At 38.5% G+C, this 24645-nt stretch overlaps 1 protein-coding gene across 21 annotated transcripts in view; it reads left to right on the forward strand.

Moving 5' to 3' along the window:
- Nucleotides 1-240: 240 nt before the first annotated feature.
- Nucleotides 241-24645, forward strand: part of PAM (peptidylglycine alpha-amidating monooxygenase) — a 149576-nt gene continuing 125171 nt past the window's right edge. For all 21 annotated transcript variants that reach the window (XM_027605757.2, XM_027605758.2, XM_027605759.2 and 18 more), the window contains exons 1-2: nt 241-371; nt 1328-1448. In XM_027605757.2, coding sequence (XP_027461558.1) covers nt 283-371; nt 1328-1448 — 210 coding nt within the window. In that variant the 5' untranslated portion in view covers nt 241-282. The remainder of the gene's footprint in view (nt 372-1327; nt 1449-24645) is intronic.

A 24645-nucleotide genomic window follows, 5' to 3' on the forward strand; every position in this document is an offset into this window, starting at 1 on the left:
AGCACCAGGGCAGAAAGGAGCTCTGGAGGGCGGAAAGCTTCCGCTTGCGGACTGGACGAAAGTCCCGCCTTCGCACGGGTTTCTGCCTGCGGCTGGTGATCCAGACACTCGCCTCGTCCAGCTCGCCGCTCTCGCACGCAGATGGTGTGTGGCCGCCGCAGGACGCCCGTCGCGCCCGAGCCATGAAGTAGCGGCTGCTGGCGGCGCCGCTGCCCGACCGCCGGCCCCAGCCCAGGTCTGCGCTGCCGGGTCCTCTCCCGGCGGGGCCGGAGCGGCGAGGACATGGCTGGCGTTCCGAGCCTGCTAGTTCTCCTCCTTGTTTTTCCAAGCAGCTGTCTGGGTTTCAGAAGCCCACTTTCTGTCTTTAAGAGGTGGGTGTTTGTTTTTTTAAAAGCAGGCGGAATGTTGTTTGGATAGCTCCTGTGCATGCTGTTGAAAATGTAACCACTTTTACGACCCAGAGTGTTGTAGAGATATGCAATATTGATTTACTCTGTTGAAAGGACTTGGGATTTTAGCACAGTAACTTGTTGTGAAGTCCTCCTTACAGAAAAAGCCCACTGTATTGTAATCAAGCTGCATTGGCTTTCAAACCTCCAATTAGAAGTTGTGATTTCCAATACTAATCACTCCCTCTTGGGGAGATATACAGTAAAGTCCTTTAGACTTGAATGCCTTCTTGTTTAAAACAGCTCAAAGAATAAACTATCAAGATAGATAAGTGGTGGGGAGAAGCAGATCATGGACTGTAATAGCTCAGGAGAAAACACCGAGCTGTATATACACTCCTCATAATTACCATATTAAATATTCATGCACTTGTACATTTGTAATTCACATAGCAGTCTTTCCCCCCCCAAACAGCTCTGCCTACTAACAATATTGTTGGTGTTTTGTTTCTGGCTAGTGATACTGGACACTCACAAAATAGTTATAAAAATTTTACTGGGTTATAGTTAATGTTTATACTATTAGAAAACTGACATGCCTGTGTTAATTTCTCATTTATTAATATTGTATTTTCACTAAATAGAATAAGTATATATTATGACAAGCTTTTATTGAATGGAGTTTTAAATGTAGCCTGCTCACTTGCTTTGATGATATTTTGTTTCCAAGTGGGGCATATGTTGCTCCTAGACTATTAAATGCAATTCTGATGTTTTAGAACATTATTTAGTCATTATATCTTTTAGAGTTGTCTTTGGATCTAAATCAATAATCTTTTATCTTAAGATCTTAGAATTCTTTTTTTCTTTTTTTCCTTCTCATGTTGAGTTAAGATTCCATTATGTTCAAGGATATTGAAATGCTCTTCTTTTTTAAGGTTTAAAGAAAGTACCAGATCATTTTCCAATGAATGTCTTGGTACCACCAGACCAGTAATTCCTATTGATTCATCAGATTTTGCATTGGATATTCACATGCCTGGAGTTACACCTAAACAGGTGAGAGAAATTTTAGATTTCATGATTCCTTGTTCTGTATATTATCTATAATTGAAGCAAGGAATTCACAGCAGTAGTAACTTCTTTGAAAGTAGGCATGTGCTTTCAGGACTCCTTGGGTAGGGCCAGAATAATTGAATATTATAAAGAAGAGTAAATCTTTCAAAGAAAATCTTTCAGTTAAATTTCTTTTTAAAAAATTTGCTCATATTGTTATTTGTGTTTTGAAATGGAACCTTGGAAATTTATGTTTTGAAATTCTCAGTGGACTAATAGCCTCTGTATTGCAGCATGTAAGTATGTATTAAAATATGAAAAATTATTCTAATAAAGGGAAATGATATTGAACAGCTGCATCTGAGAAATTACTTTTTTAAAATACCCTTCTGTCGCAGCCACAAATTGAGAAATAAAAGCATGTGTGTACTGCCAAGAATTTGCAAAACATTGCACACCTTTAAAACATAAGAAAACTGTTCATACAGGTGGTTGATTATGAGTTTTCTTTGGTGTGATTTGCTTGTTATAAGATATATCTTGAAGAAATGATGGCAGAGCTCATACAAATGTGACCTACAGAGCATTTTGAGTAGAACTAGGTTGTTGCTAGGGCTTTCCCTATTTTAGAAGATGCTCAAACTCACTGCTGTCATGTGTGCAAGGTGTTTCATTAAGCATAAAAAGGCCAGAATTAATTATGCTTTGCAGCCAGGCACTGCAGGGATTTATGTGTGTCATTAAAAGATAGTCTTCTCCTTTTGAAGGGCTGCAGAGACAGGGCAAGACCAGGGTGTTGTAGAGCTGCAGTGGCTGATGACTCATTGTTGCAGATAGCATTCTATTTTTTTTTTAAAGTATTGAGAAAATAAAAGTATTCTACTTACTGGGGAGAGTTCCTTTGGAATTGACATTCAGATGCTCTAGGAAAATACACATGGTCCTTTTTGGAGGGGACTAAAATTGACTTTCATTTATGTGAAAACCTGTGTATGATCTAGGTATCTACTTTACTATTGTCAAAAAGACCCGCACCGCCGTCCCCTGCCTGTTCCCAAATGACCAGGCAGATGACTTGTCTGTACATTTAGTTGTTAGTGTCCTGGCCTTTAATTCCATAAGGTCTTGATTTAGTATTTAGTCAGAAGACGTGTAATGAGATTGGGAATAGGAGAGACCAGTGACAGTTGCTCACTTGTGAAGTGTGCTTCTTCTCACTTTTTAAAAGTGATTTTTTTCACCTATATTTGCTTTATATTAAAACTGACTTTATATTACCTTTTTTAAAAAATCTGCTAATTGGTCTTTAAGCACTCTTTTCCCACAGGAATATTAATATTTCCTCAAATAATCATTTGTCAAGGTTCATTATCAGTCTGTTATTTTTTCTTCTCATTATTTTACGGTAGTATTTAATTTAACAGCAATAATAACAGGTAACTGTTGGGGTCAATATTCTCGGAAAGACTTCCTAGAAGAATTGATTATAAAAAAAAATGTAGAGAAGCTCAATTTTCATAAGATAAAATATGTTTACTCTTTTTTATAATTTATAATTATCAAAATAACTCCATGGCAAAAAGACCATATAGGAAGTTACCGCTTGTTCCTTTCCCCCATCTGCATGCAGTTTTGCCTCATGCAGTGGACACTCGCTGGTCGCCTTCCCAGCAGACAGTTCCTCATTGCTCCTTCTCTTTAAACCGTGTGGTTTCCACAAGCTTTCTAGCCAGGATCTAGAAGTGGAACACATGGATGAGGAGTAGCAAATCACTGCCCTCCCCCTCCCCTTCCACACTAATTGGTTCAGAAGAAGGTGTGTGACCTAGACCAGTTCAATTAAATCTTAGGACTTTCGCTGGGAATGTGTTTTTCTGTTGCATGTGAGCACAGGGCACATAGTCCTCAGGTCTGCTGCGTTCATGAGGGCAGCCATGCTTACGATCAAACTAATAGCATAGAAGGCAGCGCAGAGACCCTGGAAGAACGGATGTTCTTGGCTACTTAGGGGGTTTTCAGTTATGTTAGGCTTTTTTTTCAACCGGGTCTCAGACTTGTGACTAAAACTACCTAACTGGGTAAGTGATTCTGTTGTTGTGCCTCGTCAGCTCAGAACTGGTTGTTAACTGTTTCTTCCACTTACCCCCATCACATAAATGCCACGAGTATTTACTGATTTGATCTGGCCAACCTATACCTCGTAAACCTTCATGAGAAATGATAGTTACACTCCCTACTAAGGATAGCCAGAAAGAGATGGACACGGAAACCCATTTCCCTCCTGAACTTGGGGTTCTTGGTGAGGAAGACGCAGAGCTGTGGTAGTGTGAGGACTTTTGGTAAAGAAAGTATTCTTTTCGCAAAATGCAGATGAAACTAAATTTAACATAGATCCTTAAGAGGAACAGAGATTACAAGGCTAGAAAAGAAAAATGAAACATACTAGAGGAAAGAAGTAAAAGATAGAAGGAAAGAAAAAGAGTTGGTTTTCCTCCAACCCTCCCTCCCCCAAAATAAGGGAATAGAATGATCAAGGACAAAAATAAAGGGCAAAAGAAAGAATAAGTACAATAGGAAGAACAGAACATTTAAAAAATCTTAGAAAGGGGTGTTTGGGTGGCTCAGTCAGTTGAGCATCCAACTCTTGATTTCATCTCAGGTCATGATCTCAGGGTCCTTAGATGGAGCGTCATGGGGGGGCTCCCTGCTCAGTGGGGAGTCTGCTTCCTCTTCTCCCTCTGCCCCTCCCCTCACTCACACACACACTCTCTCTCAAATGAATTAATGGGCCTTTAAAAAGAAATAAAAGATTAATTTTTAAAAATCTGGTAAGAAAACCAGGAGTAAGGAAACATAAAAGCAAGGAAAGCCAATGAGGAGTTAAAATCTTTTTTTTAAATTTATTTTTAAAGATTTTATTTATTTTTTGAGAGAGAGAATGAGAGAAAGCACGAGAGGGAAGAGGGTCAGAGGGAGAAGCAAACTCCCTGCTGAGCAGGAAGTCTGATGCGGGACTCGATCCCAGGACTCCAGGATCATGACCTGAGCCGAAGGCAGTCGCTTAACCAACTGAGCCACCCAGGCGCCCCTAAAATCTTTTTTTTTTAATAGTGGAAGATCAAGAAGAGCAACAAAATTTATTTAATTTACTTATTTATTTATTTTAAAGATCTTATTTATTTGAGAGAGAGAGCACAAGCAGGGGAAGTGGCAGAGGGAGAGGGACAAAGCAGGCTTCCAGCTGAGTAGGGAACCCTATGCCAGGCTCGATGCCAGGACCCTGAAATCATGACCAGAGCCAAAGGAAAACGCTTAACCAAATGAGCCACCTAGGTGCTCCGAAGAGCAACAAAATTTAAAAAAAGAAGGAACTGAGCTGGTAATTGAGGCAGACTACGTTGACTAAAGAGATATATTCACTCAACAATTTTTTTTATAACACACATCTTAAGTTTTGGCAATAACAAGATACATCAGTGAATCTGCTCTGAGTCCTTTCCTTGGGAAACTTGAGTTTGTTGGGTAGGCCTGAATAGAGAAACAAGCAGATGCAGAACAGAGGTGGGGAGAACTTAGCTATACTACAGACACAGTTCAATTACTAATTTTGCTGGTGGAGTACAGGTCTAAATTAGTATCTTAGCAAAGAATATCCAGTCATGTCAGGCTTCTGAGTTGCCGTCCTTTCTGCCATATCATAGACTTCAGAGCAGCCTTTAAAAATTGCTCTCATTAAACCAGCTCTGGAGAGTCTGGGGAAGGTAGTTTAATTATCTATTGCAATATCAATTTTATATTCAACGTAAGCTTACTGTCTTCTGTGACTTGAAATTTTAAAAAATAATTTCTGTCCTCTTTCATAAATTTTTCCTTAATTAGTGTTTTCTCAGACTTTGGGAAGGTAGGGAGAAGAGTAAGCAGCTAAGTAGCCTAGAGTAGGGGTAAAGTAAGCAAAATCTGGTGTCTGATGGCACAGGCTTCAAATTCAGCAAAGCCGAGGAGTGGTGGTATCTTGAGGCTCTTCTCTTAGCACTTTTTCTTCTTCATTTGACTCCCTTTTTCACGAAAGACCCTGTGGGCTTTTGCTGTCACCAGTTCATATCAACAACAAAGCAATTCAATAAACTGCCAGTTCCTGGTCATAATAAGGTGCTACCATCACTTTGGTGTGTTAACTGTCCCATGGACGTTTGATTTTAAAATAAAATAAATGAGACATAATTACGATGATTTTACTAAAGTCTGTTGTCTAAGTCTAAGCCAAATCTAGTGGGTCATATGGGCTTCAGGGCCAGGTTGAGAGCCTTCTCGTTTTAGCTCCTGCAATGTCAACTCATTTGTGGTTTTTAACCAGCTAGGCCTGCTCCTTCATCTGTGGACAGAATAATACTTGTACCTACCCGGGACTGTTTTGAGGACTGAGCAAGGTTATCCCAGTGACACGTTCAGTTGCCCTGCACGTGATAAGTTCTAGTAAAATGTGAATTCGTATCGTTATTGTTATTTTGTGTGTTGAAGGAAATGTGAATGAGTCTTAAGATGAGAAAGAAATTGCCAGCCTTTATGTTTTCAGAAATAACTTCCTGGAGAAGGTGAGACGTTGTAATAATTTTGACAGAGAGGAAAGTTAGCCAAATGAAGAAAAATAGAAAGTGTGAACCTGGGTAAGAGAAACCCAGAGAAAGTAAGCGGGGAACTCAGTCTTGCCGTGTGCTCATTCCTTAGTAATTTCTATTAAAAATGGCCCTCATCATGGGGCATCTGGGTGGCTCAGTCGGTTAAGCGGCTGCCTTCGGCTCAGGTCATAATCCCAGGGTCCTGGGATCGAGCCGCGCGTCGGGCTCCCTGCCCGGCGGGGAGCCTGCTTCTCCCTCTCCCTCTGCCTGCCTCTCTGCCTACTTGTTCTCTCTCTGTATCTCTCTGCCAAATAAATAAATAAAAACCTTTAAAAAAAATGGCCCTCATCATCAGAAAATGAAGGAACATTGAGAATGGATATGCTTTTCTCAGAGTTCTTATATATCTTTCATACTGCTTAGAAAAGAAGGTGTCAAAAGCCGTTTCATCAGTATGAAGCCTTAATTTTTTTTAAATATTAGTTTGAAATTAGCCTGGATTTCTTTACTTTGCTAGGAACTTTGTACATTGGCCTTACTTATTTAAAAAAAAAAATCACTCTTGGGGCGCCTGGGTGGCTTAGTCATTTGTGTCTGCCTTTGGCCCAGGTCATGATCCCCGGGTCTTGGGATCAAACCCCACATCGGGCTCCCTGCTCAGCGGGAAGCCTGCTTCTCCCTCTCCCAGTCTGCCTGCTTGTGTTCCTGCTCTCATTATCTCTTTCTCTGTCAAATAAATAAATAAAATCTTAAAAAAAAAATAACTCTTACCTAACGTAAGTCTTTTCAAATCCTAGGTTTATATAGCATTTTATTTATTTGTTATTTGTATCCCTTGGTTCCTCTGCAGTCTTGGTTTAAGGACTTACTAATGTAAACTAATTTGTAAAAGATACAATTTTATAGAATTAAATATTTACGTTGAACGTAATAACTTTAAATCATGTAATAATGGAATGTCTTTCCATTAGGATATGTTAGGCTGTCATTAATGTGGTCACTTTCCTCCCTTATTTTGGGAGCATTTTGAGAACTATAAAGGAATGCACCTTTTCCTTTTTGAACCTCTTGCAGATTCTTGTCTCATTCTGTAGTTGTCTTTTGAAGAGTCACAGGTTATGCTTTGAAATCAGAAAGCTGCCTTCCCCTGTGTTCCTGAATACAAATGTCTATCGCCAGGAACACCAGGAAATGGAACAATTCTGAGTTTAAAAATCACATCAGATATCTCTGAACAGCAAGTTGAAAACCTTAGAGTCTTAAGTTATCACTTATTTTACAATAACCCGGGAAGAAGGTAGCATTGAAATATAACCAGGATGAACAAAGTACTCCTATGACATTTTCTCAAAAGCTTCCCACAGTGTTTCTCTTTGTTTTTTTCTCAAAATATTGAACAACCATTAGAAAATGTTTACTAATATATTTTAAATTTTCATTCTCAGACATAAAAAGGAAGAGATTCCCCTTGCTTTCACTATGCATAGAAACATGTAAGAAGAACCCAGCTTTCACATGCTTTTCTTACTGCACCTGTTTAAAAGATCAGGCTGCTATCATAACTTCACTTATAAGCAGCATTTGCTTAGGATATCTATTTATCAGAAGTACTATGCAAGGTAAATGCAGAGGCACTGTTCTGCCTTAATTTTAAGTTCAAAATGCTTACTAAATCAGATTTTTTCATGTAGTCAGTTGTACAAAATGTAGCTTATGGCTAATTTGGGGGATATTATAATATGTTAAATCTATATATTTTTAATTTAATCATTATGGGGGAAAAAAAGAAAAGGAATCCAAACCAGTGCTTAAAATTCAGGACGGAATTATCAAGGACACCTCCTCTGCAAATGGGGCTTTACTGGAATGGTGTTTAGTTCTTTGGGGGTTGTGATTTGCTTGTCTCCTTCTCTCTAGTTATTAGTATGTAATAGTATTTGCATTTTTTAAAAATAAAAATTGTGAGGTTTTTTTGAGCATGAGAATAAAAGGAAGGCAGATACCCCATATCCCACTGCAAGACTAGTTTGACTTTCAGATTAAGCCCTATTGTGTAAGGGGAGAAACTTAATCTGTGGGCACTAGCAGTCTTCTGGGCACCATCGGTAGGTTGTCTGCTATACTTGTTGGGGAGAATGGATTCGAGCTCTTCCCAAGGCAGCTGGGTGATTGCTGGGAAATGCCCAGAGTAGATCTCTACCTGACTCTAGAGTTTGTGTATCTGGAACCCCCATAAGCTCCCTGACCCCCTGTATGTGGTCAGTGGCCGTGTCCTATCCTACCTTCTCTAGTCCTCTGACCTGTCTACCGCTTCATCTTCATCCTCTTCTAATTCAGTCTGTACAATAGGACAAGCATGGCAAATGGGGTTGCTTTTTGAGGCAAGTCCATTTGATTGAGAATTGCTGCCTAGAAAATGTTAAGAAGAATTGTGAGACCATGAGTGTGAAAGACAGGTAGGGGCTCCGGTAGCCGGTCCGGTACCAACACATTTCTGTTGCTAGAAAAAATAGATCATGGGTAAAGGTTGATCGCATTAAATCATTGTCTTAAAATGAACATGAGTCATGGCTTTTAGTGTTTCTTAGTTCTTAATTTTTTAGTTTTTTCTCCCTTCACACACACACGCGCACACACACACACACAATTAAAGGAGCATGGTGTTCTTGCTACTGAAGGAGGAAAGTTGAAAAATATCCTAGTTCTGGACTAGTATTTGCTTTTTTATTCAGAAAGACTTAGGCAATGTATATAAAATTCCAAGATTTAGAGAAAGAGCAACAAAAGAGATTAAAATGCTATGCCCTTCCCCTTCTCCAAACCAAGGAAGTAATATTATCCATTCTCCATTATGCAGAAACCAATAGCAAAGAAATTCAGTGATTATTAGAAAGAACAGTCACCAGACCCTTGTTTTGTTTACTTATTAGCTCCCTCACATTAAATTGTTTTTCCCACTTGCTTTTTTAAAAGTTCGGGATTGGTGTTAAGATGCTACATGTCCCATTCCCTGGTTCTATTTGTTTGTATATTTCACCCCTCGATTCATCAGCAAGGCTCAATTATGTGAATTAAACAGAATACAGAAACATTAAATGGATCTTATAAACTGCAAATTAAAGTCACATGTAGTTCATTGCTAATTGTTTATGTTTAAATCATGACACTTCCTCTGTATTTTTACTAAAACATATGTGATGTCCACTTAGGGAAGATATGATTGAGCTATTAACAGTGTTTTCCCCTGTGAGAATAATCAAAACATTAATCTGCATCACAAATCTGGGTTCAGAGCTGCAAATACACATCAACCAATTTTTTTTTTCTTTCTTTATTGAAAATGAGAAACAGAAAGGGGACTTTTTATTTTTGATTATTTTTTGATATTTTTATATCAACCTGATACTTGAAGAAAATATTTTAAAAAGTAACTACAGGGGGGATGAGGTAACTGGGTGGTGGGCATTAAGGAGGGCACTTGATGGAATGAGCACTGGGTGTTCTATGCAACTGATGAATCACTGATCTCTACCTCTGAAACTACTAATGCACTATATGTTAGTTAATTGAATTAAAATAAAATAAATAAAGTAAAATAAAAAGTAATTACAGTCCAAGAGACTCCCTTATGATCACCTATTTTCTCAATAAGATTTAGAGTTCTTATGGGTATTAAGGAGGGCACGAGTTGGGTTGAGCACTGGGTATTATACAAAACTAATGAATCGAACACTACAACAAAAACTTATGATGTACTATATGCTGGCTAACTGAACATAATAAAAAAATAAAAAGGGAAGTCCAAAAAAAAGATTTAGAGTTCTTTTTGTTTTGTTTTTTTCTAATAAATTTTTTAAAGTAGGAAATATATTTACTGAGTACTCAATATGTAACAACATTGTATTAGGCACTTTACAAGCATTGCTTATTAATTCTCATAAAAACTTTGTGTTTAAGGTACTAGTATTCCCATTTTTTATATGAGATATTGAAATTCAGGGAGATTAAATAACCTGTCGATAGCCAAATAGCCAGTAAATAAAAGAACACGGTTTTAAATACAGGTTTATTTGAATCTGAAACTGTTTACTTCATAATTCTGTGCTGCAAACCTGTTAATGTTTATAGGTATTTTCCAGAGAATGTTTCTCTATATATTTTATATGTGTGTGTACACACACATATTTTTTTTATTACACAAGTGTTATAAAATAAAAGCCTCCTTTTGTTTTACAAACTAAATATAGATCACAGGTTCCATCCTATATTTTTTCATGTCCATCCAGAAGGAAATGTTGTTAATCTGAGTTCTGATGAGGTATTTCTGATCACCTGGCTGTTAAAAGACACCTTGTAATCAGCCTCATTCAGTTTAACACCATTTTGACTTATCCCTCTCTAAATCTAAGAGATTAGCAAATTATTTCTTAAAGTGTCCGATTGTAAATATTTTCAGCTTGCCAGCCGTACGGTCCCAGTCGTAACTGCCAGAGTTAGAAAGCAGCCCTAGACAATATGTAAATGAATGGCTTGGCTATGTTCCAGGAAAAAATTTTATTTACTATAACGGGCAGCCACCCATTCGCTGTAGTCTCCCAATCCCTGATCGGAAACCATCCTTGCATATGTCAGTTAGGCTAATAAGTGGATTTAACCTTTGACATCTCATGAACTTTGTCTTCTGACTTACAGAACATGAAGAATAAAAATACTGATGTGAGGTGAACAGCGCTTTGATCTTTGTTCCTTAGTTACCTGTTTAGTTTTCATGAGTTAAATGGTCATACACAGGAGTTTATTGTTTTTCAGTCTTCTCCATCTCAGTGAATAGCCGTCCCTGTGTCATATGGTTCCTCTAGGCCTAATACACTGGAGTCTTTCCTGGTTTCTCTTTCTCACACCCCATGGACAATATTTCAGCAACTCCTATTGGTTCTCCCTTCCAAATATATCCAGAATCCAGTCCTTTCTCACCACACCCATCTTTCCCACTCTGGTCCAGGCACTGTTCTCTCTTTCCTGAATTACTACAGTAGCTCTCCTAACTGGTCTCCTCACACCCTTTAATCCTAGCGTCTGTGCTCCATCTGACAAACGTTGTGGGATATCATTCTATAGAATATTATGCAGTAAGTGAAAGACTGAGATTGGTCTACGTGTGTTGCCCTGGAAGTATTGTCATTTTGTGTTAAGTGAGAGAAGCAAACTATAGTCAGATGCAGAGTGAGATCCCATCTTCATAAAAATAAATAATAAAATCCCTATGTAGGTGTGTGTCTGGTTATATATTTTTGTACAGGCATGGAGGAAGTTAGAAGGAGGCACATTAAGCTAGAAACACAGGTCCCTTGGAGAAGTAGCAATGAACGAGAATGACAGCAGATTTTTTATCAAAGTTGTTTTGTTATTAAAAAGATCATTTAAAAAAAGATCATTTATTACTTTGTAATTGTTAAAAATTAATAAGGAAATAAATAAGCAGTATCCAACAAAAAGAATACAAAACAACAAAAAAAGAGATCTACCTTTCTGATATAAACCCTAATGTTCTAGAAATCTCTAGAGGGGTTTTCCACACAATGCTTCTAATTGATAAATTTTTAATTCCTTTTCCTCTGCTTTGCAACAGTGCTATTAAGAGAGCCTGATTAATTGAAGAATTTAGGAAATTGGTACACGTTTAGAAACAAATAGAGCCAAATTTGTAGGGGGGCATTCTTCTATTTTAGTTGGTCTGAAGATATTTGTGGAAGGCAACCATGCATATCTTTCCACATTAGCAAGAAAAGTGATTCTATTTGCACTTATTAGCCACCAGAAAAAATCCTCTTTGTTTCACTTATTTTCAGATTTATGTAGTCTGAATTAATATTTCAATAACCCTATTCAAGAGGAGCATTTGGAACCATTCCATGTGAATGTTGCATTCTTTAAGCAAAAGTGCAGAACACACTCTTTCCAGGCACCGATTGCTTTTCACAGATAATGTATTCTACTTAATCATATATAAAGGGACAAATCTGAGGTACACATTAAAGGAATAGCTTTGTCTTTGCATGCAAAAGTCACCTCATCCAACAAACCTCAGTGCATTTTTAAAGAGGAAGGTATATAAAAATAGCCAGCACGTTTCTGCAGTACATTGTGTCGTACTCCCACCCTCAGTAATCCACTACTAAATGAAAACATTTGCCATGGCAACATCGATTTACAAAGGGCAAAGGATGTTTCTGAGAGATTGGAGTATTTCCTTTCAGAGATCACAGATGTGCACACAGTTAACACTTTAACATCCTTATCTAATAATTTTATATATAACTGAAAAAGACTTACTTGATTATTTTTACAGGTTTTAATTGGGAAATAGAACCCAAAACAAAACAATAAACTCTCAACAAAAACTGACATCAAGTTAAATACAAGCTGGAAAATACCACTAAAATATTTCAGCTTTCGCTCTTTGTGGAAATCAAAATTATTGCATGTGGTAGGCTGTACTGAACTATGGTTAAATCATTTGCTTTCAACCGAATGAGCATTTTGCCATGAAAATACAAATTATCTGTTTACCTCACTTTCTATAACATTATTAGTTATAATATTTAGCTTCCCCATTTTGGACACATTAAAATATTAATTTTATCTCCTTAATGTATTTTTCATAAATGCTAAGGCAGTATTCACAGATATTTTACTGTTGTGGTTTCATTCACTTGCCTCAGACTTCAAAGGCAGACCCAGGAGCTGTAAGCAGGAAGATAGATTGGTAGCCTGGGTAAATGCAAGTATTACAGAGGTGACTGTAGTGGGGTCAAATAAGTTTAGAAGTTAACAAATAGTCTCTCTATTGCTTTTCTGCTGTCATAACCACTCCATAATACAAAATGGAAAAAAAAAAAAAAAACTGTGCTCAGGGGTGAGGAAATTAAGTTCCTGCCCTAAATAGCTCAGAGCTGAGGGAAAAAATATATCTTGCTCAACATGAATTCTTTGACTCTGCCAGAGGTATATTCTGTTCTATCTTTACCTATCATTTATTTAATCAGCACAGTGAGCTTGGGTCTAGAAGCCCACGGCTGTTCAGTGTTAAGGGGACTTTTGGTCCCTCAATCAATTATGGCAGGAGTCAGTTGAGATAAACAAGGTATTTCGTATAGTTACTGCCTACAATATTCCCTTTTCACTTGGGTTTGTGATGCCCTGAAAACCTTCTACAATAGCCAAAGAGATTTGAAGCACCACTGAAGCAAATAAAAGCCAAATCTAGCACTCTTTTAATGCTTTCAAGTCTGCCGCTCGTGAGAGACTCCAGGTTTATCGGAAGACTGAGTATCATTTATTTCCACTTGCATGCCTTCCTCCACATGTGTTCCCCAAGATTCAAAAATGTCAGTTGTCCAAAAGAAGTTTACAAATACATGAATCCAAGGTAGTGCCCTTGCTTTTAAAAAAAGTAAACCTTCCGGAACCTATTTATTGTAGTTAAGAACTTTATAGAGAACTGAAATATGCCAACCTCTGACATACTCTCTTAGGAAGGAGAACATTAATTAAAGAATGTTCTTGTCACTTTATTGTGGTAGTGAGATTAGGAAATCATCGGCTGACATTTATTTTTTTCTTTGAGGTATGTTCAAATCTACTAGTGAAATCCAAAGATATCATCATGTATATATTAATAGAATTAATTCAGACATATATGAAAACCGTAAGTAATTTTGAAATGTAAACAAAATTGAAATGATTTTTCCAATTCTTTCTTTTCTAAATATCAGTCTGCCAGACCATTTCTCCCCCAGGCTTTTATAAAATAATCCTCTGTAACCATTGTGACAGCAGTATACAGCAGTGATTATAATATACCTAACCTACTGCATATTGCAGTGAATAAAATTGCCTTGATACCTAGCCGTTCTTTACAAAATTACTTCTGTGGGTCGGGGGCAGAAGTCTGAATTCCATCTGTGCAGTCATCACTCAAGGAACAGATCTCCGTTTCATGTCCATTCGTTGAAGCATTATCCCCCTTCTGCCTTTCTCTAGATGTATTGTCAAGAAATTAAGTTCCTTGAAAGAAAAGACCTGTCTGTCTTGTTCACTCTTGTATCCCCTGGGCCTAAAACAATGCCAAATGTCCAATAAAGATTAATTGAATAAATTTTTTTCAGAAGAGAAGGAAGTTACCTTCGTACTAAGAATATTCCCTGCTCCTCCCCAATACTGCCAAACACACACACACACACACACACACACACACACACACACACACACACACACACACACACACACACACACAGTGACTGCTATATTTTTTATGCCTCTGTATTGATCACACATACCCTGCTTGTGAGTCCCCTGCTGCCATGCTCTTAATATGTAGGAAATATTCTTCAGCTTCACATTTTTATTTCAACTGTTATGTAACTTTTTACACTTGCATGATTTTTTTTATCTTTATCAGCTTATTTGAGATATAATTTACTTACTAAAAATTCACCGATTTAAAGTGTACAAATCAGGGCGCCTGGGTGGCTCAGTCATTGGGTGTCTGCTTTCAGCTCAGGTCATGATCCTAGGGTCCTGGGATCAAGCCCCACATCGGGCTCCCTGCTCAGCCGGAAGCCTGCTTCTCCCTCTCCCGCTCCCCCTGCTTGTGTTCTCTCTCTCGCTGTGTCTCTTTCTGTCAAATGAATAAATAAAATCCTTAAAAAAAAATAAAGTGTACAAATCAATGAATGCTGACAAACATATGCAGTTGTGTAATTGCCCCAAGTCATGGTAAAGAACATTTTCATCACCCCCAAACATTCCCTTGCGCCCATTTGTGCTCCCTCCCATTCCTTCCCATCCCCATCCTCTGGCAGCTACAGATCTGTCTGTCACTAAGGTTTGGCCTTTTTTAGATTTACATGTAAATGTAATCACAACAGTATGTAGTCTTTGGTCTCTGGCTTCTTTCACTTAGCGTGAGACATTTGAGATTCATCTGTGACATTGTGTTTATCGGTAGTTTGTTCCTTTTGATGGCAAGTCGTAGCTGTGAGGGAGTCTGGGACTCTTGACTCAGGCAGGCTGGCTTCAGATCCTGTGCTTTTAACTATTATCTTATGATTTTTTCAGTCCATATAATTTTTTTTAAAGATTTGATTCATTTCTTAGAGAGAGAGAGAGAGAGAGCGCAAGCACCAGCAGGGGGAGTGGGAGAGGGAGAAGCAGGCTCCCCACCCAGCAGGGAGCCTGATGTAGGGCTCAATCCCAGAATCCTGGGATCATGACCTGAGCCGAAGGCAGACAACCAACTGAGCCACCGAGGTGCCCCAGTCCGTATAATTTTCTTAACTATCCTCTCTGATAATGCTGTTCTCTTACTCAGAAATCTTCAGTAACTCCTCATTCTAAGTAAATGTGTTTCCTAGTCCATATTCTGGTTCTTAAATTCCCTGCCCTATGGTCCCCATCTGTGCCCGTTTAGCTCTTATTCCCTGCATTGCTCCTTCCTGACTTTCCCATTTTCTACCATATGGAGCCTGTTTGTCATTCCTACCAGTAGATGCCCTCGAACTGATGTTATTCTTTCTGCCTGTTAGAATTTCTTTGCCATGCATCTTCACCTATTGGAATCATACCCTATTAAGTTACAGAGTACATACATTTTCCCATGAACCTACCCCCTTCCCTCAAACTGATCTGATGTGAGTGCCATAATACTTTCTGTCATTCTTATAGACCTATTGTATTGTCACTTGCAGTGATTCATTCTCATGTTTTAAATCTCTCCCACTAAAGGGTCTCTGAAACCAGTGACTGCATCTTATTCATCATAGTGCATATTTTTGTCACTTTCTGTTCATGCTGAACAGACATCACAATCTATATTTAAAAGAAGCCAGCTTGTACCTGTCCTGCAGACTAGGTATTTTTTTTTCATTGTTTTGTATCGTGTCTTACACATAGAAGGTACTCAGTGAATATTTGTTGATTAATAAATCTTCCTTGAATCTGTGCCCATCTATTTCTTCTGCTCTTGGGTACATGTAGGAAAGCAGGTTGGCTGATGACTCATATGATGTAATAAAGATTGTCTGTCTAGTGAAGGCTCTATTCCCAGTGCCGTGCAGAGTGCCTGGTAAATATTTGTTGAGAAGAGATATTTATTCATTGGGTTCTTTGGTCAAGGCACAGAGCATAGATTGATGAGCCGGTTAAACATGTCCTCTCTTTGGTTAAAATGGTTGGAACAGCATTAGAGTATTTTACCTTCTTAATGTCTAAATTCTAGATGTTTACAGTTATTTTCATTTCTTCCTTTGAAATGTCTTCCAGATTTGTCCCTTTTCCTCTCTGTCGCAGTGATACTGGTTTTCTTTCCTTCCCCGTGCTTCCTGCGTTCCCAGTTCAGTCTTTGCCCTTGCTGTGTTCCTGCCGTGCTTGCTTCTCCCTCCGTTTGCCGTTTGCCTTGGGTAATGCCTTCCCAGCTTGCAGCCTCCGTATCGCAATCTGATCATCATTCTTTCAGAGGAGCTTTTCCTGACCACCTCCCATGCCCTCCATCCCTCCTTCGCCCCCACGCCGTCTTTCAGAGAGCTGTCCTAGCTCTCAGAGCTCCCCATGCCTTTTTTAGGAGATGCTTCACAGCTTCAGTTTTACACTTGTTCGTGTCGTTACTCTCCTCATGCCTCTGTTTCATCACCAGGCTGTGGCCTGTGTGAGGGCAGGAAGCACGCCTGCTCTGCTCACCCTTGTCTGGCCATAGTAGACTCCGTATATATTTGTGGGATAGATGGACATATGGGACGTATGGCTGGATGAATGGACAGATTTCACTGCCACTCTCCTCTTAGAGACTTCTGGTTTGTTTCCAGACTCCACTGTCTGCCCCTTCCCATTGGATCCTCTTTGCTTCTCAGTTCCATCAACATGTTCTTCCTAAAGGACTGCACTCATGATTTAATGCCCCACACCTCACTCACTTGCCGTAATATCACGTCTAAACAGATCAAATCGAAATTCACCTTGTCTCCCAGGCCCTTTCACTTTCATTACCTGACTTCATTCACTTTATCCCACTTCCTTTCTCAGAACTCCCGAAAATGTCACGTCTGTGCCTATTTATCCAGTCACCACACTGTCTCTGCTTCTACCACACTTAGTCCCACCTCGAGGTTTTGGTCAAACTAATTTTACAGCTTTGAGGGTCTTCCTCTGACTTGACTTTGTCTGAATTCTTCCCTTCATACACAGCGACTCAGCTTCTCTGTTCAGGGTCTCTCAGATGCTGAGAGAAGTCTAGGTCTCTTCCTCTGTTTTTGTGGTTTCTGTTTGATCATTTTTGAGATATTAAGAAATGCCAAACCAGGAGTGTAAAAGGAGGGATGTATCCTACAGGCTGGGTATTCACCATTGGTCTCTTCAGATGTACTTTCCACTCTTCTCCAGCCTACTCTGCTCCACAGGAGACTGACCTTTGTGGGTGCCGTCCGTAGGCTCCCTTGCTCTCTGCCTTCCAGTTGGCTCTAGTCAGTGGGAGGAACTGACAGAAGCCTGGAAAGCAGGAAGAGGAGGTCAGGGGAATTTATTTCCTTGGCTCTTTCTCTGTTGGGCAGCAGGTTGACTGTGACCACGTTTCTCTCCCTCTGCCGTAACTCCAGTTCTCTCTTAAGGCTAAAGCAGTTTCTGATTTTGACACCTGGTCCTCTTCTTGCCTCCCGTGTCTTTAAGTGGTAGCAGCTTGCTACTTTGTAAATCCCTAGAGGTTCAACGTTACCCACATGCTTCCTTTAACCTGGCCCACAGCTTTGTTTTTGGTTCCTTGGTGACATTTTCCTCATTTGTCCCCTTTGTTTTGCCTTCTGTTTCCTAAAGGAAGCTTGACTGATATATTTTAATGTTAAATACAGCAAATTAATACTCTTATTATAGAAATGGTACAGTGCCATTCACAAGAAAATGACAAGATTTATAAAATATGTTAAGTCTGTGAATTACAAGTGGTGGACAAATTGAAACTTGTAAGATAAATGCCCTCTTTTTTCAGTCTTGTCTGTCTGTCTGTCTGTCTGTCTGTCTCTCTCTCTGCATAATCTTTCTAGGAGAAAAGGCCCTCCAAATGTTAAGCCCAGCCAGATGGCCCTCCTCCCTGCCCCTGGACGGGTTCTATTAGGATCAAGTCATCATCACTCTTTACTAAGAGTAGGCTTTGCTTTCTTCATTAGATTTTAACGCTTCTGAAGGAAGAGAATTATTATTATCTATTTTTATGTCCCAGGATCAAAATATATATGGAATCAAGGTATGTTTGTTGTTTAGTTTGTTGGTTATTGTGTTAACGCCATTGATAGGCTGGTAGCAGAGATTGCCAGGGACAAACTGTATCTTCTGGATACAGTTTGAAAAGATACATGCACCCTTAAATTTATTGTAATATTTTCTTTACAATAGCCAGGTTATGCAAACAACCCAAGTGTCCACTGATAGATAAATGAATAAAAAAGATATACACACACATATACACACAATAGAATATTACTCAGCCATAAAAAATAATGAGATCTTGCCCTTTGAGACAACATGGTGGATGGGACTAGAGGGTATTATGCTAAGTGAAGTAAGTCAGAGAAAGATAAATACCATATCATTTCACTTATATGTGGAAATCTAAAATACAAAGCAAACAAACAGACTTTTAAATACAAAGAACAAACTGGTGGTTGCCAGAGGGGAGGGGGGGATGAACAAAATAGACAAAGGAGATTAAGAAGTACAAACTTCCAGTTTAAAATAAATAAGTCATGGGGCACATGGGTGGCTCCGTCGGTTAAGCATCTGCCTTCGGCTCAGGTCATGATCTTGGGGTCTTGGGATCAAGCTCCGCATCGAACTCCCTGCTCAGCAAGGAATCTGCTTCTCCCTCTCCCTCTGCCCTTTCCCCTGGCCCCTACTCATGTACTCTCTGTCTCTCAAATAAATAAAATCTTTTTAAAAAAGTAAAAAATAAAAATAAATAAGTCATGGAAGTGAAAAGTACAGCATAGAGGATGCGGTCAATAATATTGTGATAATGTTCTATGTGACAGATGATGACTACACTTACCATGATGAGCACTGAGTAAATGTATAGAATTGTTGAACTAATATATTGTATGCTTGAAACTAATACAACATTGTATGTTAATTATACTTCAACAATAATAATAAAAAAGAAACTTTCCCCCATAAGCCATTTGATCACTCTTAAATTCAGTTTATTATGTTTATACAGTTTATGTTTTGTAACTGCTGGATATAAAAGATCAGATTTTCTCCTAACATCTACTAAGGGCTACTGAATATAGAAAACTAATTATATAATGATGACAGTTTGGGATTGTTTAGTTTTATTGTTGTTATTATGCACTCTGTGTGTTTGTATGTATGTGTATATGTTTATATGTATGTGTAAGTCTAAGAAAACATTAAAAAATGAAGCTGATCGGGGCACCTGGGTGGCTCAGTCGGTTAAGCATCTGCCGTCAGCTCAGGTTATGATCCTAGGGTCCTGGGATTGAGCCCCACGTCTGGCTCTCTACTAAGAGGGGAGTCTGCTTCTCCCTCTCCCTCTGCCCCTCCCCCTGCTCGTGCTCACTCTCTCTTTCTCTCAAATAAATAAATAAAATCTTTAAAAATAAATATAATAAAAAAATGAAACTGATTTTAAAATATTGAATTTATTCTTTCATTTAGAATTAGGTTTTCCCCTAATTTCCAAGCTGGCTTAAAGAAGGACACCAGTACTGAATGGAGTGCAGTTATTTATGTTTATTAATGTAAAATGAACTGATGACAAGTAAAAATATATCTGGAAAATGGACATTTGCAGTTTCTACAGCTATTTGGTTCATTGTAAGAATAACTCCATTAACTATATGATAAGTATCCACCTCTGGGAGTTGAGACACAAAGAGAAGACAACCTTTGTAGAGTCATTCCTTTTCTTGAATTATTAATATTGTCTTTCAATGGAAGTTGGAAAATTACAGTGGGATAAATTTGGTTTGATAGTCTTTTAAAAAAAAGCGTAAATGAAATCCTTAAAGGAAAAAATTACTCCACGCTCTGGAACTATTTTTGTAGGAATAGGCCCTTTATGAAAGGTTATTAGTCATGTAGTTTAAAAAAATTCAACCAACATCCACTACATACCCGGTTCTTATGCCATGTGGTCTTTGGGATAGCAAACAAGAATAAATCAAGGCTTCAGCCTTTAAAACACAATCTAATAACAAGAGACAGACTAGCAAACAAGGAGCTTTGTTCTAACTGCCTAATGTTGAAACAGAGAGGTTTATGACGTGCAAAGGAAAAACAAAGAATGTTCCGAAGAATATTTTTATATTTGATTTTATAGTTCCTCTTAGAAGTTGGAGGCAAAGGATGCAAATCTGTTGTAATGTTTCCTGTGTGAGTTGGAAGTCTAAGGAAAATGAATAGGTTGCAAAATCACTGTGAGGGTGGTGGAGAGAGACAGAATGACTTTGCCCTTGATCATTATAGTTAAATATATGACTTCATCATTAAACATAAGTACCCCATGCCTGTGGTACCTCTTCTTTTGAAGAAAAAAACATATTTTTTTTCAGAAGGCACAATTGTCTTTTTTTAAAACTTAGGATGAAATTGGTTTTCCATTTCTTATTTCCCTCAAACTCATCAGGTTTGCCAAACTGGGAATTTGGTGTTTATCCACTCTTGGTCCCTAAATCTTAGTGTATTTTGGCATCTAATTAAGAGATGCAGCAGAAAATGTCTAATTGAGCATATATTTAGTTGACATAATTATTTTACTAGACAAGAAGGCAAGGATTTCAAAAATTCTGAACATCGCAGATCAATACATTGAAATGGACCCAATTGCCCGAAGATTATCTACCACCAGTTAAATTTAGAATTATGAGGGTTTTGGTTTTTGTTCTCAGGAATATATTCTGTCAGGACCTATTGGTTGCCTACTCTACAAACATTTTTCTCCCTTTCTTTTTTGATCTTCCATAGCCCAGAAAGTGACCCTTGATTAGACTAAACCAATCAGGGTAATTCCTTTAACCTTAATACGATTGGTTTAGAGAACGCATGTGATACAGTTCTGGCCATTTAGATGTGAAGGGAATTCTGCTGGAAGCAAGTGCTTCTGGGAAGGCTTCACTCTTGAAATGGAACTGAAGTAAGAGACTTTCCCTCTGTTGGCCTTTGGGAATTAGTTTCTGAGACTATGATACTTACTGGAAGCTGCTGCAACCATCATGTAATCATGATGAAAGAATCCTACAGATGAAAGGCAATATACCAAATATGTTAAAACTGATAGATGGAAAGAACCAAAGTCCTTGATGACATCACACCACATATTATGTGAGAGACTGCATTTCTGTTTAAGCCAGTTTGAGTTGTTCTTCTGCAATTTGCAACCAAATGTCCTCTTTGTGGTCATAAACATCTTCTTAAGCCTCTTACATATGACAGAAGTTGTGTATTTGATTAACATGGTCTTTGTGATATGTCCTGGTATGAGCTCAGTTCATTATAAGGAGAAAAGGGCTGTTTTTGATAAACACTTTGATAGCCATAACCATGCATTGCCATTTTGCTTTTTTGAAATGTTCGTACCAATTTTAAGTACCGCAGTAAATGAAATAAAAATTCAGTCACCTTTCAGGTCAAAAAATTCTGTAAATCATTGCCATGAGTACATAAATATACTTGAGCCTTACAAGTTTATTTACATATTTTACATCTCTTCCATAGGAAATTTTATCAGGCAATGGTATACCATACTGATGCCAGTTATTAATGCATTAACAAATAGTAAAAGTACAAATAATAAATTGATACATTAACTTACAAATTGTTCTTTGCTTATGTATGTAGCAGAATCACAATTCACACACTGCTCTTCAAGTATGCAAAGAAAATAAAGATTTTACTTTTTAAAAAACTGATCGAATTTAGCCTCTTAAGCTCCTGACCCTCTGAGTAGTAAGAGAAGAAAACCTTAAAAGTATCAGTTGAAGCGTATCCCACTCCCTTTGGGTTCAGACAGTCATCCCAACTTTGATTAGGCTTTTTCCCTTCCTCCTTCCTTTTTTATTTGTCAGGATAATATCTGGGTATATGAAAAGGAGTGGTCTTACATGAATAGCCTTGGGCAGTGGAAAGGGTTTCAAATGAAGGGAATTCTTGGGCTCAGTTCTCTTCATTGGTATCAACTCTGACATCTCATCTGTGACTATGACTATGACTATGACATTAACTTCCTCTTGGCCAGAGATTTCCTTTCATTTTCTCCCCCTGTCTGGGAGAGTATTCTGCTATGCCTATTCTCTCCCTTTCCTAGCTAGCATTAGCCCTGCCTCCCTTCTTTGGAGCCATAATAACAGAATGGCTTCTGGGGAACCAAATGTGATTTATTTGGGAGAGAAATGTGAGTACAACAATTTTATATTTTCACAGTATTAATTTTATTACAGATATATAATACCGAAGACTTAGATTTTTGCTCAGAACTGTAACATTTATACAAGTATGCTGAAGTCATTTTTCTTCAGCCTTCTAAATCTTTGTCTTTTGTTGCTGTTGTTAGTGTTTTTTTTCTTTCTTTTTTTTCAAGTTTATTTTTTTTAGTAATCTCTACACCCAATGTGGGGTTCAAACCCACGACCCTGAGATCAAGAGTCGCACACTCTTCTGACTGAGCCAGCCAGGCTCCCCTGTTTGTTTTTTCATTTTCCTTTTCACTGATGTTCTTTCCTGTTTCCCAATTTGGCGGAGGCCCTGTGACCATCACCAAAGGAGCTGGTGAGAGAACTTTGTGGTGACTCTGTGTACTGTTGCGGCAGGCATTTCTTTATTGGAAGGCAGTTAGATGGCCAACACTAGAGAGTCTGTGGGGAATTTCGATTGTGAGTATGGTGGGAGGTTTACAGAACTCTGAGAAGACCCTGAGTCATGAAGCCAGAGTATCCAGAGTCGTAGTCCTTGTAGGAGGAGCTACCAGGAGGAACTGGGTTCCTTAAAATAAGTTAGGAGTATTAACACACGAAGAAGTAGATGTCCAAATGTTAGAACTGAATTGTAGGCATCCCTGTGAGAACACTGCTAATGTATCGGTTTTAATTAGAGACATTGTCAACTACTTCTTTCTTGAAACATTCCCCTTTTTCAGCTTCTGGATATAACACTCTCCTGGTTTTTCTCCAACCTCCGTGGCTGCTCTTTCTTGGGCCAGCCACTTCACAGCTCAGTCACTTGTCTTTTCTGTTTTCTACTCTCCCAAAAAGAGCTTCCTCCACACCCATTGCCCAGTTACAGTCCAGCTTACATGTGGCATAAATTTACATTTCTAGGCCTCTGCTCTTAAATTAAGGAACTTTGACCCAACTTCCCATTTGATATTTACTTACAGATTTTTCAAAAGCTTTTTAAGGTCAATATGTCCAATGACAAATCCATTTTCTTCTTCAAACCTGGTCTTTTCGTGTTTTAGGTCTCAACTGCTATGAGTGCATTCAGTTACACACACCAATAATCTAGGAATCATCCTTGATATTGCCTCTTTCCCTCCCATTCAAATCCACTCCCAGGCATGTCTAGATGAGCATTTATTTATTTATTTATTTGTGATTTATTTATTGATTTGAGAGAGAGAGAGAGAGAGAGAGTGAGCACATGAGCAGGGGCAGAGGGAGAGGGAGACAAGCAGACTCGCACTGACTGGGGAGCCAGATGTGGGGCTCGATCCCAGCACTCTGATATCATGACCTGTATCGAAATCAAGAGTCAAACGCTTAATCGACTGAGCCACCCAGGCACCCCTATTTTACCTTTTAAATGTCTCTAAAATCTGTTCTCTTTTCTCCTTCTTTAGTGCCAATACCCAGTTTCAAGCTAATATCACTTTTCTGAATAACTTTTACTCACCTTTTTACTCACCTCTCTAATTAATTTGAGCCTCCATGTCAGTTTCTTACAAAAAATTTCATTGGCTTCCTGTTGCTCTCAAGAAAAACAAAATAGAGGTACCTGGCTGGCTTATTTGGAAGAGCGTGGAACTTTTGATCTTGGGGTTGTGAGTTTGAGCTCTATGTTGGGTGTAGAGAGTCCAAAAATAAATAAATAAATGTAAGAAGAAAAAAGAAAAACAAAATAAAACAACCAGAGTCCTTAACACAGACTACAAGGTCTAGCAGTGTGTACCCCACATCTCATTTTCCAGTCCAACTTAACTTGTTTCCCCTGTCTATATGCACTGACTTTTGTTTTCTCAGTCACATCAAATTCTCCCCAACTATAAGACCTTTGAAAATACTATTTCCTATGCCTAAAACTTTGCTAGTCCTCCTCATCTGTGTCGTTTCCCCTGAATTCCTGGTTTTTATAGCACCCTTTACTTCTCCCATGTATTATTTAAAACAGCAAAAATTTGACATTTATTTGTGTGATTATTTGTCTGCTCTGCTGACAGAGTGCAAGCTCTGTGAGGACAGAAACCATGTATACTTTTGCTCACAGTTTTATGGGAGTTGCCCAACAGATATGCTTGTTGAATGAATGAA

This window comes from Zalophus californianus, chromosome 5, assembly GCF_009762305.2.
Source record: "Zalophus californianus isolate mZalCal1 chromosome 5, mZalCal1.pri.v2, whole genome shotgun sequence".
In the NCBI taxonomy this organism is placed as follows: Eukaryota; Metazoa; Chordata; class Mammalia; order Carnivora; family Otariidae; genus Zalophus; species Zalophus californianus.